Source organism: Myxocyprinus asiaticus, chromosome 17 (genome assembly GCF_019703515.2).
Source record: "Myxocyprinus asiaticus isolate MX2 ecotype Aquarium Trade chromosome 17, UBuf_Myxa_2, whole genome shotgun sequence".
Classification (NCBI taxonomy): Eukaryota; Metazoa; Chordata; class Actinopteri; order Cypriniformes; family Catostomidae; genus Myxocyprinus; species Myxocyprinus asiaticus.
Genome location: NC_059360.1, coordinates 49,944,196 through 49,961,500, shown reverse-complemented (window position 1 = coordinate 49,961,500; position 17,305 = coordinate 49,944,196). Strand labels below are relative to the sequence as shown.

The 17,305-nt window shown below is 42.2% G+C and overlaps 3 protein-coding genes across 4 annotated transcripts; 1 reads left to right on the top strand and 2 right to left on the bottom strand.

Annotated features, from left to right (window-relative positions):
* The first annotated feature begins 689 nt into the window (after nt 1-689).
* LOC127454844 (leucine-rich repeat protein 1-like) lies at nt 690-3,019 on the top strand. Its single transcript, XM_051722305.1, has 2 exons — nt 690-2,422; nt 2,579-3,019. Exons 1-2 carry the CDS (start codon nt 1,665-1,667, stop codon nt 2,832-2,834), a joined length of 1,014 nt encoding a protein of 337 aa, XP_051578265.1. The 5' UTR covers nt 690-1,664; the 3' UTR covers nt 2,835-3,019.
* Nucleotides 3,020-3,058: 39 nt separating this feature from the next.
* Nucleotides 3,059-7,382, bottom strand: LOC127454841 (protein kintoun-like). Its single transcript, XM_051722300.1, is given in 3 exon segments — nt 3,059-3,820; nt 3,924-5,767; nt 5,770-7,382. Coding segments are annotated over 3 exon segments (2,346 nt in total). The 5' UTR covers nt 5,828-7,382; the 3' UTR covers nt 3,059-3,376.
* A 1,217-nt stretch (nt 7,383-8,599) lies between these two features.
* Nucleotides 8,600-17,209, bottom strand: LOC127454843 (kelch domain-containing protein 1-like). Of its 2 annotated transcripts, XM_051722303.1 has the most exons (13): nt 17,062-17,209; nt 16,767-16,837; nt 11,017-11,134; nt 10,820-10,932; nt 10,624-10,708; nt 10,445-10,528; nt 10,219-10,299; nt 9,982-10,040; nt 9,741-9,850; nt 9,581-9,653; nt 9,300-9,384; nt 9,122-9,174; nt 8,600-8,892 (listed from the first exon to the last, which is right to left on the bottom strand). In XM_051722303.1, exons 1-13 carry the CDS (start codon nt 17,161-17,163, stop codon nt 8,766-8,768), a joined length of 1,161 nt encoding a protein of 386 aa, XP_051578263.1. In that variant the 5' UTR covers nt 17,164-17,209; the 3' UTR covers nt 8,600-8,765. The 2 variants fall into 2 exon arrangements, with proteins under 2 accessions (XP_051578263.1, XP_051578264.1); XM_051722304.1 differs by lacking the exons at nt 16,767-16,837; nt 17,062-17,209 and adding an exon at nt 12,675-12,837.
* Between the last annotated feature and the right edge of the window lie 96 nt (nt 17,210-17,305).

The following is a 17,305-nucleotide window of genomic DNA, read 5'->3' as shown; positions in this document are numbered from 1 at the left end:
CTATTTTTCTTCAAATGTGTTCTGCTGAAGAAAGAAAGTCATACACACCTGAGATATCACGAGGATGAGTAAATAATGGGAGTATTTTCATTTTAAGGTGAAATGTCCCTTTAAATCCTTCTGAAACCGATCTGTAATTCACTCTGCTGCATCTTAAATCACAAAGCGATGAAACCAGTAAACAATAACTTCATGATTACTTAATAACATATGATTTTTTTATAGATTTCGATTGAATTTGCTTCATGTTCAGACTGTTCAGTTCCTGTACTTTAAAATGAAATGACTGAAAATATTAAATGTAATATGATCATTATTCAGCAAGTATTTAGTTTTTGTGCTGGGTGGGTGTGGTTTGAGTGACCTGATTGATGGATGTCAGGGGAAATATTCTGCATCTCTGTTCTACTTTCACTGACCTCATTTTGCAGAAATTAAATGTTGATGCTGTTAATTGAGTAAATATATCACAATAGAGTAACTCTTCTGAAAAATCAACTAAAAGGGTTTAAATATTAAATAACCATGTGATGGGGTGAACAATATAAGCAAAAATGTATATAGCAGTATTCTTTAAAGTTTTGTGTGATAAGGATATCTGTGATGATATAGACTAACTATTTGAATGGAAAGAGTTTAAAACACAAGGAAAACATATTAAAAGTCCTTTTTTTATTTAAAACATGTCCAAAGTAGCCGAATGGTAGACCTGAAAAAACTCTCTAAATGAATAATTCTTTATTAAAAATAAAATTATATCTACTCTGCATCGTTTTTTCAATCCAAGTTAAAATGAGGCTTCTCACTAGTTGAACATAAGTGTTTGTTTTGATTATGAAAATATTTGTTTTGGATTTATTAGTGGATTAGTTAGTGTTAAGGATGTATAATTAGCATGTATTATGTCCATGTTGGCCAATCACATGTGTTTCATAGGGATATTTGGAAGCTGAGTAAATAACGGATATTCAACCAATAAATATGTTAAATAACTTTAACCTCTTATCCCACAAAACTATATTAAAGTATGAAGCACGTAAAGCTCAAATACAGAACGCCACACAAACACTTATGTCCATCGATGACACCGATGACACGCTTCAGTGTAACCGGAGTTTACACAGGACGATCCTCACTGCACATTCACAAGTGCACAGCTGTTAGATTATAAATATAACATGTAATTCAATGAGCCTAATCAGTGTCACATCCTCTTCACAACACCTCACAAATAAACCTGTGCATAATAACAGGAACATTGATCACAGCAGATGATTTCATGTCTGACAGTGAACAAGCGTTTGATGGCAGCGGTGCATTAAAGGACTGAACGTAAAGAATTAAAGAAACGAAAGCGCTTCGAGAGAAAACCTGTTAATGTGGAACTGCACAAATACAGCTTTCTATATTTACCTGTCAATCATCATAGTAACATTAAGCTAAATGTGTAATTATTAAAAGTCAATTTTACATCAAGCAGCCAATTTTATAATTGTTTGTCTCAAGAATCGTGATTTTAACAGAATCGATGTTTTTCAAACCCTCTAATAGAAACATCTCTATCGTTTGACACTTTATACTGTCATCATACCGGCCTGCCCTAGCTGTGATTATGATGGAACTGTTGTAATGTTTAGAAAGAGACTCTTCTTTCAAATCGTTTTATGCTGTTCTTGTGTGTTTGTGTCGTACAGGCCGATATCAACAGCTTGAAAAACTTTCTCTCTGCCGCCCGACTGGCACACAGAGGAAGTGACACGGACTCTCTCCCGCTGTCCACCCTCACACCGGTCCGTGCCCGTGATGTCGAGAAGCCGAAGAAGAAGCTCACCATTTTGTCAAAGAAGGACTATCCTCTCACTTCCTGCTTCCCGTATTCCCTGGAACAGCTGCAGGTGTCGTACTGCAGACTGTCACGAGTGGACATGCGCATGCTGTCGCTCAAAGCGCTCCGTCGGTTAGATCTGAGCAACAATCATATCAAGACGTTGCCGTCCACCATCGGAGACTTGAGCTGCCTGTCCGAATTAATTCTTCACAATAATCACCTGGAGAACTTCAGTGACGTGCTGTGCGTGTCGAGTCTACAGACGTCTCTTCAGCATCTGGACTTGAGTCAGAACCGGCTGACGGTCCTGCCCGCTCGATTCTGTCGGCTGCACGAGCTGGTCAACCTTAAACTGGACGATAACAAACTCGTGCGGCTGCCATTCCACATCGGGCGGCTCACAAAGATGCGTTTCCTGTCCGCCGCTCATAACCAGCTCACTCTACTTCCTGCAGACTTCAGGAAACTGAGTCTGGAAAACTTGGATCTGTTTGGTAACCCGTTCACTCAACCCAACACTCTTGACCATACGATACACCTGACGTTTCCTCTGACGCTACAGGAGTTAACGTCACGCGCTGTGCTCAACCTCAGGTGAGGAACGCTCAAGTGTTTTTACTCACAAACAGAATCTACTTTTGATGTTCATTGAGACAAATTATCATCAAATGTTTATTAGATAAAAGTGCTGATCTAATCCGTCATGCACACAGTTGCTGATGTGTTTTTGTTTCGTGTTGTGCTTTGCAGAATCCCGTATGGTCCTCGTATCATCCCCTTCCACTTGTGTGATGAGCTGGAGTTCTGTAAAGTGTGTGATTGCGGCCGTGCGAGCCTGAAGTCGTACATCCAGACGGCCGTCAGTATGAATCTGCACCTGGTGTCTCACACCGTTGTGTTAGTCGACAACATGGGCGGCACAGAAGCTCCAGTGCAGCGATATTTCTGCTCGCTCACGTGTTACTGCGAGTTCATGGACAGCTGCGTGCAGCGTGGACTGAGATGATGTGAGCGTGTTGATTAATGTTTAATAGTGTGACGTGTGTATGAACGATGGTTACAGATCTCAGAGTTACATCACAGTGAATGACAGCATGTGTTTTCAGTGTTTGTTTGTTTTATCCTCTTTTTACTTAAAGTTGAATTGCAAAGACCTTCAATTTCCATTGATCCCTACAGATCTTTTTGAGAAACAAATAAAAGTTGTTAAAAATAAATGCATTTGTCTGCAGAACTATTTGCATAACAGGTTCTCATGTTTTCATGCGTTCATGTGATTGCAGCATTGTGTGACTCCACACATTTAAATCGATGCACAGAGATCCCGGTTGTCACTTGAAAATGATAGTTTGAACTAAACCGAACAGACAGTCAAACATCTCTCTCTATATTTAAACACAAAACTTTATTCTATGATGACGAACAGATGACTTAACTCTTCATTCATGACTTCCATTCAAATCTTAAACAATGCGATGTAATGATTCATAAATCACATGTTGATCTCAGAATAAAACCTCACAGACGGCACTTGAGTGAATTTGACTTTTAGTCCAAATCAAAGCATAGAGTGTTCTGGAAACAGAAGATCTTGTGATCACAAACGATCAGTTCTCTGTCGTCTGGATCGGTCTCTCTCAGAATCACAGGTGGAGGATTGGAAGTATCTGCTGGATCCTTCGATGAGACTCCAGTTTCCTCCATTGAAGTCACGCTCCTGACGGCCTCGTCGTATTGGGATGGAGCACTTGGCTCTTCTGAAAAGTGTTTGGTCTCTTGTTCTTCAGTCTCGCATGCATTCAGTTGCTCATACGATGATGTCACTGGATATTTCCGCTCATCTTCATGTGTCATCGTTGTCTCTTGTGAAAAGGTTCCTGGACGCTCGTCAGTGTTCGGCTCAAACGGTGTTTCCTGTTCTCTGTCTGAGGTGTTATGAGCTTCATCGTCTGGTGTCGCGCTGGTTTGGATTTGAGAGCCACTGACAGACATCTATAGAGAAGACATTATGAATATCTACATCAAGTCAACTAAACTGCTGAAGCAAACATTTTATTATATAAATTATTAAAGACACATCCACAGTATTACTGACCTCGTGTAGATTGATGTCAAAGTCGGAAGGATCTTCCTCTGTTCCCATGTTCTGGATTTCTGGAGCACATGTATGATGGAAATGATCCGATTCTTCTGGTTCTGTTCTGATCACTGTCGGGTTGATCATTACATTGTCGCCTGTATCAGTTGTGTGTGTTTCTTTCAGTAAGTTGATTAATTGAGGTTCAGATGTTAAATTAAAACGGTCCAGTTCACTAACAGCACATGTGACCAATGCTGAATCATGCGTGTTTGATTCTGTGTGATCCGTCTCACAAGGTTTCTCTGTGTCCTCATGAGGCTTTTCTTCTGCTTCATCATCAGACATGATCTTCCTCTCCTCATCATCATCATCACGTCTGCTCTGAGATATTACAGGGTTCTTCACCGCTACAACAGGAAGTGTGATGGTCAGCTGTTTGTTAGTTTTGTTGAACTTTGCGTGTCCTTTATCTTCATGCACCGGATACGAGAGCAGCAGATCCAGTTTATATGATGCTGTTTGAGATTCCAGGACGAGTCGTCTCTCCGTCACACTGACATGAACATCATGAGCAGATCTAAGCAGCGGTAAATCGATGATGATGATGATGTGTTTGGGTCGAGTGCTGAAGCACTCCTGTAAATCCAGTACTGATCTGTATCTGAGGGTGTAGTGTGGGATTATGGGCTGTTTGGACACTGAACATCTGGTTTGATCTGGTTTGGTCTGATCTGGTTTGGGTCCGGTCTGATCTGGTTTGGTCTGATCTGGTTTGGGTCCGGTCTGATCTGGTTTGGGTCCGGTCTGATCTGGTTTGGGTCTGGTCTGATCTGGTTTGGTCTGATCTGGTTTGGGTCCGGTCTGATCTAGTTTGGGTCCGGTCTGATCTGGTTTGGTCTGATCTGGTTTGGGTCCGGTCTGATCTGGTTTGGGTCCGGTCTGATCTGGTTTGGGTCTGGTTTGGGTCTGGTCTGATCTGGTTTGATCTGGTTTGGGTCTGGTCTGATCTGGTTTGGGTCTGGTCTGATCTGGTTTGGGTCCGGTTTGATCTGGTTTGGGTCTGGTTTGGGTCTGGTCTGATCTGGTTTGATCTGGTTTGGGTCCGGTCTGATCTGGTTTGGTCTGATCTGGTTTGGGTCCGGTCTGATCTAGTTTGGGTCCGGTCTGATCTGGTTTGGGTCCGGTCTGATCTGGTTTGGTCTGATCTGGTTTGGGTCCGGTCTGATCTGGTTTGGGTCCGGTCTGATCTGGTTTGGGTCTGGTCTGATCTGGATACGGAAATGACAGTCCATCCTCACCTGAGCTCCTCTTCTTCACATGTTCCGGTATCGGCCTGCGGATCACCGCTGGATGTGGAATTCCTTTATATCTCATTTGTAGTTGTTTTGTGTTCCTGTTTAGTTTTATTTGAAATGAATCTTCAATTCCTCTGATGGCTGTGCTGTTGATCATGTTCATAAATCTGCTGTTGTTTTCTGCCATGTGAATCGCGTCTGGATGATAAACTACATCATATATCACACACGTGTTTCCTTTAGCATCTCTGTCGGGTCTCCCGGGTGTCAGACTGAACGGTAACGACCAGTTATAACCCGTTTTACCGTCGGTGTCTGTGGCGGCGGCGCATGACGGTTTATCGATCAGTTGATTGGAACAAATATTGATGAAGCATTTCCCGTGAGCGCTGCTCGTCTTCAACACATGATGAGATTCAGGATGAATAAACTGCACATTCATGCCTCTTTCCTCCTCCAGCTGTTTAATTTCTTCTTCATATTGTCTCTTGTTTTCAGGGTTGGAGATTTCTGCTGCATATTCATTCAGTAACGCGCGGAACGATTCTTTTTTAAAGCTTCGCCGAATCGATTCATTTCATCTCGAGTCAAATTCAGTTCTTGAAGTTTGCTGCCAAAAGCCATTGTTAACTGTTAAACTAAACGCTTGTGAGTTTATAAAATTAAGACGAGTGTCGAAACTTTGAATAATGGAGGGCCAACTGTGTCTGTAACCATGGAAACAAACCTGCGACTACAACAGAGAGCTGCAGGTAAGCAGAACTGCTCCTGGCGTGAGCGCGCACCGGTCTGTGACGTGAGCGCGCACCGGTCTGTGACGTGAGCGCGCGCCGGTCTGTGACGTGAGCACACCGAATAATTTCACCTCGTGAACTATCAGTGTCTCAGCAGTCTGATTAATTCAGAGACTCGTCGACCTGTCACAAACCACCGGCAGGTAATAAAAAAATAAAGAGATAATTCTGACTTTTTATTTCACAATTGCGGTTTTATAACTTGCAATTACGTGATATAAACTCGTTATTGTGAGATATTAAGTCGCAATTGTGAGTTTTTGTCATGTAATTTTAACTTCATTTTTGCATTTGCTGTGGCATTTCTCGTCATTAACTACGATTCCATACAAGGATTTTTTGCTAAAGGAGTTTTAGTGCATCAAAATAAAGCCGATGGAAACGCAAATTATCGAATTTTACAATTGTCAACATAATATTTTTCTGTTTACGTTTAGCACATAAACCCTATGTCGACACATCAATTGTCGTGAAAAACTGGTTTGGAAACAGTTTTTGTCGAGAAAAATGGCATTAACGCAAAAATATAGTGTCACATGACAGAATTTACGTCACATTTGTCGTTACGACAAAAGTTTTCCGAGTTTCTTTAAAAGACACGTTACCTTTATTCTTAATGGAAGTATTTATGAACTGCACATTCCCGAGCCGGGAAAGATTACGTGTTTTACCAAAAACACCCGGTAAAAAAAAAAAACATTTATATTAATCAAGTGCGATTGACAAGCTGCTGGTGATAAAAACATGTGAATTTTACAATTACATAATATATTATGAAGCCCTGTCCAGCCTGTAAGCCGGATTTATGATAGTTTAAATTCTCCGAGTGTCTGAAGTGGATATCGACGAGAAGACACACTTCTTTTTTATTGTATTGCAATAACAGACACGAGCTTTCAGAACAGAAAAACAAAAAGAGAAATAAAATTCAGCAGCAAGGGGATTAAACAAAAGTGCCAAAATAATGAATATGCAGATAAAAATATACATAAGAGAAAAGGGATATGAAGGGAGTAATTTATATATATATATATATATTATAAAAAAAAAAAGTTTCCCCTTTTCTCTCTAATTTGGAATGCCCAATTCCCAATGCGCTCTAAGTCCTCGTGGTGGTGTAGTGATTCGCCTCAATCCGGGTGGCGGAGGACGAATCTCAGTTGCCTCCGCGTCTGAGACCGTCAATCCGCGCATCTTATCACGTGACTTGTTGAGCGCGTTACCATGGAGACATAGCACGTGTGGAGGCTTCACGCTATTCTCTGCGGCATTCACGCACAACTCACCACGCGCCCCACCAAGAGCGAGAACCACATTATAGCGACCACGAGGAGGTTACCCCATGTGACTCTACCCTCCCTAGCAACCGGGCCAATTTGGTTGCTTAGGAGACCTGACTGGAGTCACTCAGCATGCCCTGGATTCAAACTCGTGACTCCAGGTGTGATAGTCGGCGTCAATACTCGCTCAGACTCAATCTGTGTGAGTCTCAGTACAGAGATCAGACAAACACAGAGATGTGGAGAACATAAAATCGAAACAGTTTATTGTTAACAGCACAAAAGAGATTCTAACATGGTGAGCGATTATAAAAGGTGCCTGAGAACGTGCACAATGATTGACAGGCAGACAGTCTTCTGATTGGCTAAACAAAGTATTTGAACGTGGCCCAGCCCATCTGGCACCAACAATCATCCATGTGATTATCTAATCAGCCAATCGTGTGGCAGCAGTGCAGTGTATAAAATCATGCAGATACGGGTCAGGAGCTTCAGTTAATATTCACATCAACCATCAGAATGGGGAAAAATGGGTTAGGTTACGGTTAGCAATTGTTGGTGCCAGATGGGCTGGTTTGAGTATTTCTGGGATTTTCACACACAACAGTCTCTAGAATTTACTCAGAATGGTGCCAAAAACATAAAACATCTAGTGAGCGACAGTTCTGTGGATGGAAACACCTTGTTGATGAGAGAGGTCAACAGAGAATGACCAGACTGGTTTGAACTGATAAAGTCTACAGTAACTCAGATAACCACTCTGTACAATTGTGATGAGAAGAATATCATCTCTGAATGCTGTTCTGAGATGCGGGTTGGTGCTGTTTTGGCAGCATGAGGGGGACCTACACAATATTAGACAGGTGCTTTTAATGTTGTGGCTGATCGGTGTATTTTTAAGATTGTCGCAGTGAGAGAATGCGACACGATGAGAAATGCCACTGCAAATGCAAAAATTAAGTTGAAAATACATTATATAAACTCACAATTGTCTGATTAAAAACTCAAGAGATTTAAGTCGCAATTGTGAGTTTATATAATGTTATAAAATCAAAATTGAGGGAAATAAAGTCTAAAAGTCAGAACTGCCTCTTTTTATTACCTGGCAGAATCTGTCTTCCATATGAACCAGTCTGGTCCAAAACGCAGATTTATAGAAGAAATATCTGCAGTTGGGATATAAGATTAAGATGAGTAATGTAATATTAAACAAGCTGGTTTCCCGTCAGACACAAACCAACATTTACTTTGACACAAATACTTGCAACTTTGTAGCATTTGGCTGCAAATATAATTTTTTTCAACAGTTATACACAAAACAGTTCAAATAAATATAGTTTAATAATCCTGAATGTAGACATTTTTAATATAACAGCAATAATATGAATATTAATGTAGCTGTATATAGTTTTCACTGTTTATTCAATGTTAGTCTAATAGTCGAGTTTGTTAGATAAAATGAAAGAAATGTATATTTTCGAACACATTCTATGATTTCTTAGTTGGCCTGAAGAAAGTTGTTCTTTTCTGCACAGAGTTTCTCAGTTTCGGTGGTAAACAGAGAATCTGGGCGTGAAACCTGCTGGCATGACTTGCGATGAAGTCCTCGCATAATCTGTGGAAATAAACTCTATTAGTTCTTATTTATTCTACTTACTACTGAAGCAATGCTCACATCATTTCTTGAACACTTTAAGCATCACAGGAGATTATTTGATTACAAACTGCATTATTACAAACAGTTCCAGAACAACATGTACATTTGAAAAACTTTAAATGAAAATGAACTGATCCATTATTCTCTCATTTCTGTTTCATGATTGAATGGATACAGAGATCTTTACCGGATTAAAGGATAAGGCTGAGTCTGGAAAACTATAGCATCATTGCAATGACCCTAAAAACACACAAGATGATTACAGAAAATCAACTGCAAATTAAAGAGTAAATTCACTGACGTTTGATTTGAAGTCATTGTATGAGACTGCTGATGTTTACTGAATGATGCTGTGCAACACTTACTGTGTCCACCAGAAGAATATAATCATGACTTCCTCCAAACATGACAACATCAGAGTCTCTCCCTTCACAAGCGCTGTGCCACAGTCTGAGAGAAAAAGACTCAAATCTTATGACAAAACCCAATATACAGAAATATAAATACTACCATAACATAGTGCATTTCTATTGGAAGTAAATCACATATTCATAGGAACAACATGCTTCTTATAAGTGCATTTTTATATACTATATATTTCTGTACCTGCTAAAAATCTGTTTGACATAATCATGTTTTCACCTACCGAGGTTTGTCCTGGTTTGGATGCTCCGTCTTTGTCCAGCCTTTCGTCTCCAGATTAAATATCCAACCATCACCTGAAAGGAATTAAAAACAACGGTTAAATGTTTATAGATTAAGCAACATTTTAGTTCAAATAAAGTATGGTTATTTGATTGACATACTCATAGGTCTGCAGTCCACACTAAGTCCACCAAACAGGAAGAGTGACGTGTCTGACACAGTTGTTAATGTGTGCCAGGACCGACCCAAAGGCACTTCGGTGGACGGTACACTGATATATAAAACCCAACACGAGACTTTACACACATATCGTGGTTTACAGGTACAAGAGCGATGACATGTAATAGTAAATAGGTTACATGAGTGATGATCTGTAGCTTACTAATATGAAAAATGTCTTACATTTCTGACCATGTCCATGAATTAAAATCCAAACAATACAGATCACTCGTTCTCGTCTCCTGTGCACACAACACATGACACGAGTCTTCTCAAAAGATGAAACAAACACGTCTTCATTACAATAACTCTCTAATGTAAAGTAAGTGGTGATCTGAATTAGGATTTCTTTGCATTTGAATGAGAAATAACATTAAGAGAGCAACAGTCTCTATTCGGCATGTATGAATAAAAACTCACCATTATTCTTCCACCACATACGTAACCTTTACTAGCAATCGTAGCACTAGCGTGCGCGGCACGTGGAGCAGGAACATGTCCCTGTCAATCAGTCATAACCATCATAAACTGCTTCAAAGATCAACAGAACATATTTTACAATAATACATAATATTCAATATAGACTACAGTAAAGTAATAATTGAATTAGAAATATGTGAGTCAACGATTCATGTGAATGACTTACAAACGTTTGTGGTTCAGTCCAGCTGCTTCTTTCTGGGTCAAATTCATGAATTTCATTGTTCCATCCCCAGAAAACATCTTCAGCCTGACAAGATCAATAATACACACTTATCTGAATCTATTGATGAATCACTATCACACTCTTTAACAGTGAGGAGTTGAGTCTTAAACATAAACTACCCATGATGCTTCATCCACAATGAAGCTCTTTGGATCACTGATTTCATTCAGCAGTTTGTGACCGTATCCACCAAAGTAGATAATTCTGTTAAAAGGTCAAAACAGTCTCAGTTTTATCACAACTATTAAAAAATAAATTCTACATATTGTAAAAATGTGTTTGATGAATTGAGATGCAGAAATATGAAGCGCTCACCGTCCTTTATGAACCCAACAGGACAGTTTGTCTCGTGGTGAAGGTAGAGATCCGGATTGATGTATCAACTTCCTCCAGATGAACTTTCCATCGTGAAGATTGACTGAGTAATGCTAAAATATAACAACATATATTTGGAGGGTCAGAATGACGTTTGTGGCTCATGATGCAAATGAACACACTGAATCCAGTTTCACCTCATTAGTTTGTCCATCATCACAGCAGCCGCCGAATATAATGAAGTCTCCATTCACAACACAACCACATGTGCCTGACATAGACGGAGGAATCACTCCAATCATGTCACGCTTTTCCCTTTCAAATAAAGTACAATACATCCATACATTGAAGTGACAAATTATTGAGTTCTCTTCACAGTCTTGACCTTTTGTGCTGAGGTTAAACAGATCAATAACATCTAATCAGTACATGTTGAATAAAACATAAACATGAATATGAAACATGTTGCAAAGTTCAATATTTATCTCATCAAACTGTCACTGATGGCTCTATTCATCTCATAACAATGTGTTTTTGTTCTATAAACGTCTAACAGTGTAAAACATTTCGGTTCCGTACGTAACCTCGGTTTTCTGAGATGAAGGGAACGAGACATTGCATTTATTAATGCATGTGGTAGTGCCTTCTTACACGACCTTGAAACGTCTCTACAATAATGCCAATATTCTAATATTGGCTATGGTGTTTGAGCCCCGCCTGTTTTGGTGTGAAACTGTCCGCTATAAAAACAGGTGCACAAACACCATTTCCTCAGAATTTCTGACTGAGAACAAGGAGCGCATCACTCACGCCTCAAGAACTCTGAGTCTTGTAGAGCGGCTAGCATTCACAATGTCTCGTTCCCTTCGTCTCAGGGAACTGAGGTTACGTACTGTATGTAACCGAGACGTTTCCTTACAACTCAGTACACTTGACATTGCATTTATTAACGCATATGGGGAGCAGAATCCCATCACGCCGCACTACATGACATAACCTCCCAGAAATGAAACATGGCACCGTAGTCTCGTGGGACGGCGACCGACAAAGAGTATGCTGCAGTGAGTGACCCTCATGTTGGGCCAGGAGGGGAGCACTCAGGACGAATATATAAACTATAGTCATATAGTATGAATTAACTCCTTCACAAACCCAGTCGGGAAGGGAGTTTATTTATAACGTAAGTGCTTGTGACTTACGGTAAATTACAATGGCCTGAATGCAGGCGGTTGTGTAAAAAGATGGGAAGCTCATCCTTAAAGGGAGGAGCATAAGTATATATATTTGGCCAATGAATAGCAAGCGCTCTAAACAGAGAGGACTTGTGAAGAGAGAGACGTTATCTCTAGGTGGTAAAACCTTGCAAATGTGTTTTGAGAGGACCATCCTGCTGCAAAACATATGTCCTGAAAGGACACACCATTCATCTATGCCCATGAGTAGGCCATGCCTCTAGTTGAGTGTGCTTTAACACCAATTGGGCAAGTCTTACCCTGGGACTCATAAGCCAAGGCAATTGCATCGACAATCCAGTGAGAAAGTCTTTGCTTGGAGATGGACATTCCTTTTGTATATCCTCCATAGCATACAAAGAGCTGATCAGACAGTCTGAACTGGTGTGTACGCTCAACGTATGGGTGTAATGCCCGCACAGGGCATAACAAATGCAATTATTGTTCCTCATCTGAATTAATGGAGGAGGGAAGAAGGCCTGAAGGTGAACCCGCTATGCTCTGAAGGGTGTGGTTAGGACCTTAGGCACAAAGCCTTTTCTGGGTTTGACAGTGGCTCTTGAAAGATCAGGGCCAAACTACTGACATGAATTGTCAATTGATAGTGCATATAAGTCACTGACCTGTTTTACTGAGGCTGAGTCCAATGGTTGGAATGGGGGCCCTGTGAGAGCTTTTAGGACTAAAGTTAAGTCCCAAGTCTGGACTGTAGCTGGCCAAGGTGTGTTTAATTGTCTTGCTCTTTAAGGAACTTTATGATTAAATCATGCTTGCCTATAGAGGTGCTGACTTCATTTACATTTATGCATTTGGCAGATGTTTTCATTGAAAGTGACTTACAGTGCACTTACTACAGGGACAATCCCCCTAGAGCAACCTGGAGTTAAGTGCCTTGCTCAAGGACACAATGGTGGTGGCTGTGGGGATCAAACCAACAACCTTCTGATTACCATGAATGTGCTTCAGTCCACTACACCACCACCACTCCACGCTTCATGTGCGTGATTCGTAAATATAGTTACCACATACACTTTGAGCATTGACAGAGTGAGTCCTGCGTCTAATCGGTCTTGAAGGAATATGAGAATTTCATGTATGGGGCAGTTTACTGGGTCTTTGCCATGTGAGAGACACCAATCAGTGAACACCTTCCCACTCCCAGCAGGGCTTGGGACTTTGAGTACCAGAGGGGACAGTTGGTATTCCCCACTGAGGTGAATAGATCGATTTCTGCTTTGCCGAATATTTCCCAAATCCTCAATACAGTTTGAGGAGGACGTCTCCATTCGCCCAGTATAACAATAGGTCCACGACATAATTCAGGCGGCCTGAGACATATGTCGCTCTCAGGGAGAGGAGATGACGCTCGCTCCATAGGAGGAGGTGACGCGTCAGTCTCAACAGTGGCGGTGAATGAATTCCGCCTTGGTGGTTTATATATGCCACAACTGTCATGTTATCTGAGAGAACCAGGACATGACAATTCACTATTTCTGACTGAAAAGACTTTCGGCGGTTGATGTGCCATGCTTTTTCGCACCTGTCCAGGTGCCGAAAGTCAGGCATCCATCGCACACCACCCCCACAACCTGTGTTGGAAGCATTCGTAGTCACCACTTTCCGCCTGACTGCCTGCCCCAGAGTGACACCTCGCTGGTGAAAGGCAGGAGCTGTCCATGGTGCTAAAGCAGCTGTACAGTGGCGGGATATAATGATGCGCTTGCGCCCTTGGCACCAAGCATGCCGAGGCACATGGCGCTTGAGCCAGCACTGAAGAGGTCTCATGTGTAAGAGACCTAATGGAATGACATCAGATGCTGCCGCCATAAATCCCAATGCTTTCTGAAACAGCTTCAGTGGAAGTGTTCTCCCCAGTTTGAACTGAGACAGACACTGTAGGATGGCCTGAACGCTGGGCCCTCGAACACAAATCTCAAAAACATCCTGTGATATCATACAATTTGGATATGACAGTACGCATCCTTCAGATCTATCGGCGCAAACCAATCGTGTGGGCGTACATGCGATAAGATCCATTACTGAGTAATAATTTTGAATGGGTGCTTTGAGTGCACGATTCAGATGTCTCAGATCCAGGATCGGCCGAAGTCCGCCATCTTTCTTTGGAACAAGAAAATAATGGCTGTAAAACCCTTTTTGTGCTTGACAATTTGACACAATCTCTATCGTGTTTTTCATGAGGAGATTGTGTATTTCGGTTTGTAACACTGGCACATCTTTGGGTGAAACCGTGGAAGACAGAACGCTGTTGAAATGGTGGCCGGCATGCAAATTGGATCGCATAACCATGTTCGATCGTTTTTTGCACCTATTCTGAAATACTCATTAGGGCTTGCCACAAATCCGCGTAACGGGACAGAGGGCAATTTGGTTTGCTCATCATATGATATAATGTGTCGCTCACTATAGGGATGCGGTTGCGCATAATGTGTGTGCTTTGAAGAGGAAAAGGGCTCTTTATTGACAATGTGTGAGCATCTCGTGCATTTGCAATGAATGCTGTATCCTTTTTTGCACTTATTGCATTTATTAGAGTGCAAGACACAGAAACAACATTTTGAACAATACTGTGAACAACAATATTCCTTTCCTGGCAAACCATAGTGGGGAGATGGGGAACAATGTTTTGTGTCTCCAACCGAGCCTTTTTTGGAGCAGACCTGGAGGGAACCGCAGGCTCTGCTTTCCGCTTCAAAGGGTTCTGCCGGTGAGGCAGCAGGTATGGGATTTTTAGTGGGGCGCTGGCTCGAAACAGAGCAAGGTCAAACCGGCTGTGATGTACTCCGTATGGGCATAAAGTGTCTCATAGCCTGTGACTGCTGCTGAGTCGCGACGCAACGCTCAGCAACTTTATTCACAGAGCCGCCAAAGAGGCCAGCTGGAGACACTGGAGCATCCAACAGATTGGCTTTTTCCCAATCACTAATTTCTGTGAGGGTCAGCCATATATGTAGATCCAGAACTGCCAGGTTGCCCATGGACTTGCCGATGGCCTGCGCAGTGACTTTCATGGCATGCAGCGCTAAGTCTGTAGCGGTGCGGAGCTCTTTGAATGTCTCTGGATCGAAGCTGTGCTCGTCCATTTGCTTGAGGAGCTTGGCTTGAAATACCTGGAGCACAGCCATTGCGTGTAGTGCTGATCCATCTTGTCCTGCCGCTGAGTAAGCTTTTCCCGCCAGTGCGACGTTTGTCGATACGGTTTGGAAGGATGTATGGGCTGTGATTTCCACCCCGTTACTCGCTGGGCAGACCTACCGCCTCCTCCACAGGGAGTAATTGGGCATAAACGTTTTCTTCCCCGTTATCCACATTAGAGAAGATGGCATCACTGCACAAGCTCACCTGAGAAGGGCGCACCATGATTTAGATAGTTCGTTAAGAACTTCGGGGAGAAATGGGGCAGATTTGTGGGACGCTGCCGTTTGACGGCGTCAGGACTGCAGGAACCATTCATCGAGGTGAGACTGTTCAGGTTCCTCTGCGGGAGACCACTCAAAGTGAAGCTCTTCGACTGCCCTTGTAAGGACGCGGAGCATCTCCCTGTCAGTGGCGCGTGCACGTTCCTCTCCCTCGCTGGGGGGAGGGGCGGCAACATCATCCACTGACCACTCGCCTGATGAAGCGTGAGACATGACATCGTCATTATCATCCCCCACATCAGAACCGCTGCACGAGACAAGGCCGCCCGCTCTTTCAGAAGGTCGGAGCTCGTCTCACACATAGTGTATCGGAAAACATGCACTTCGTGGAGATTGAGGGGCTCACGGGGTGTGTGCTGCCACGAGGACCACCTCAAAGTCATCCTGCTCGACCTCGTGGCTCTGCCTTGCCTCCTCGTGTGTATCCTCGGGTACCACAGAAGAAGCGGGTGGGAGGGTGCGTGAGGCTGAATCGTCCCTCAGAATGAGGGTGATTCGCGAGCAAAGCATCTTGAGACTCATGCCCTCACAGTGAGGACAGTCTGTCTCCATGAGCGCTGACTATGCGTTGGCGTGGCCCAGACAGTAAACACAGCTCTCATGCTGATCTGATGGCGGGATGTGCCTCTCGCACAAGGAACACTTAAGGAACGACATCTTTAAAAAGTCACAAACACGCAAGTGACTCTTTTAGATATATAAATATATAAATTAATATATATTTATATCACACAATATACAATACACAATATACAATTGCTTTGTAAGGATACACAACACCTGCCGAAGCACTGCGGGGAATCAGGATGCTGAGGCCCGTCCACCAGCGAAGCGTCAAGTGGTGAGGCGGAGTGATGTTCCCCGGAGCACTGCAGGGGAGCGGAAAGTGTTCCCGCGAAGATTCCACCCGCTGACTCGTGTATATCGATGGCGAAGGGTAGAGAGCTTCTAGACAAGAGATGATCGCTGTCTTGAAAGAAGAAATTCCGAGGAAATGGTGTTTGTGCACCTGTTTTTATAGCGGACAGTTTCGCGCCAAAACAGGCGGGGCTCAAACACCATAGCCAATATTAGAATATTGAGGTTATTGTAGAGAGGTTTCAACTAGGTCCTGTAAGAAGGCACTCCCACATGCATTAATAAATGCAATGTCAAGTGTACTGAGTCTCAAGGAACACATTACAGTTCACACTCTCTCCTGTTACACACTATAATAAACTCTATACAATAATAACTGTAATAACACTATAACAGCTGCATTTAAATGATTCTTACCATAAACCACTTTCTAAATCATACAACCAAAGCTCGTCATTTGGAAGAAAGACTTCGTGGTCTGCAACTGACTGAGGAATATAAATAATAAAACATACAAGTTTTAATTTTTCAGAACGTGTTCAACATATTTACTCAATAATACTTTTTATTATTTTACTGCACTGTTAATAAAAGTGTTATTAAACATGGACTGCAAAACATAGTCAATATTTAATGAGAACAGCACAAATTGGAGTACTATTTAATAAAACATGGTAAAATATGGATGATTTGTCCTGATTAAGTTTATTACCACATAACCGCCCCACACATATAACATGTGTCCGTCCGTCACCGCGGTGTGTCCGCTTCTCTCGCGAGCGACCAGCGGCTCTTCTTTACTGATCTCACACATCAACAATATACTTTATGATTATTAATGTTGTTATGAGGCGATATTTAACGAGGATTTAAAGCTCCGTGTTGAGAGGCAGTGAAGCATCTGATGTCAAACACAGCCGCCTGTCATTCTTATATGAACCAAAACTAAACACAAA

Coding starts and splice junctions, on each gene's coding strand:
- LOC127454844 (XM_051722305.1), top strand. CDS start 1,665: ATGCTGTTCTTGTGTGTTTGTGTCGTACAGGCCGATATCAACAGCTTG. Junction 2,423..2,578: donor CGCGCTGTGCTCAACCTCAG/GTGAGGAACGCT, acceptor TGTGCTTTGCAG/AATCCCGTATGGTCCTCGTA.
- LOC127454843 (XM_051722303.1), bottom strand. CDS start 17,163: ATGTGTGAGATCAGTAAAGAAGAGCCGCTGGTCGCTCGCGAGAGAAGC. Junction 11,135..16,766: donor GATTTAGAAAGTGGTTTATG/GTAAGAATCATT, acceptor TTTATTTGAAAG/GGAAAAGCGTGACATGATTG. Junction 10,041..10,218: donor TATGTGGTGGAAGAATAATG/GTGAGTTTTTAT, acceptor TTGTGTGCACAG/GAGACGAGAACGAGTGATCT.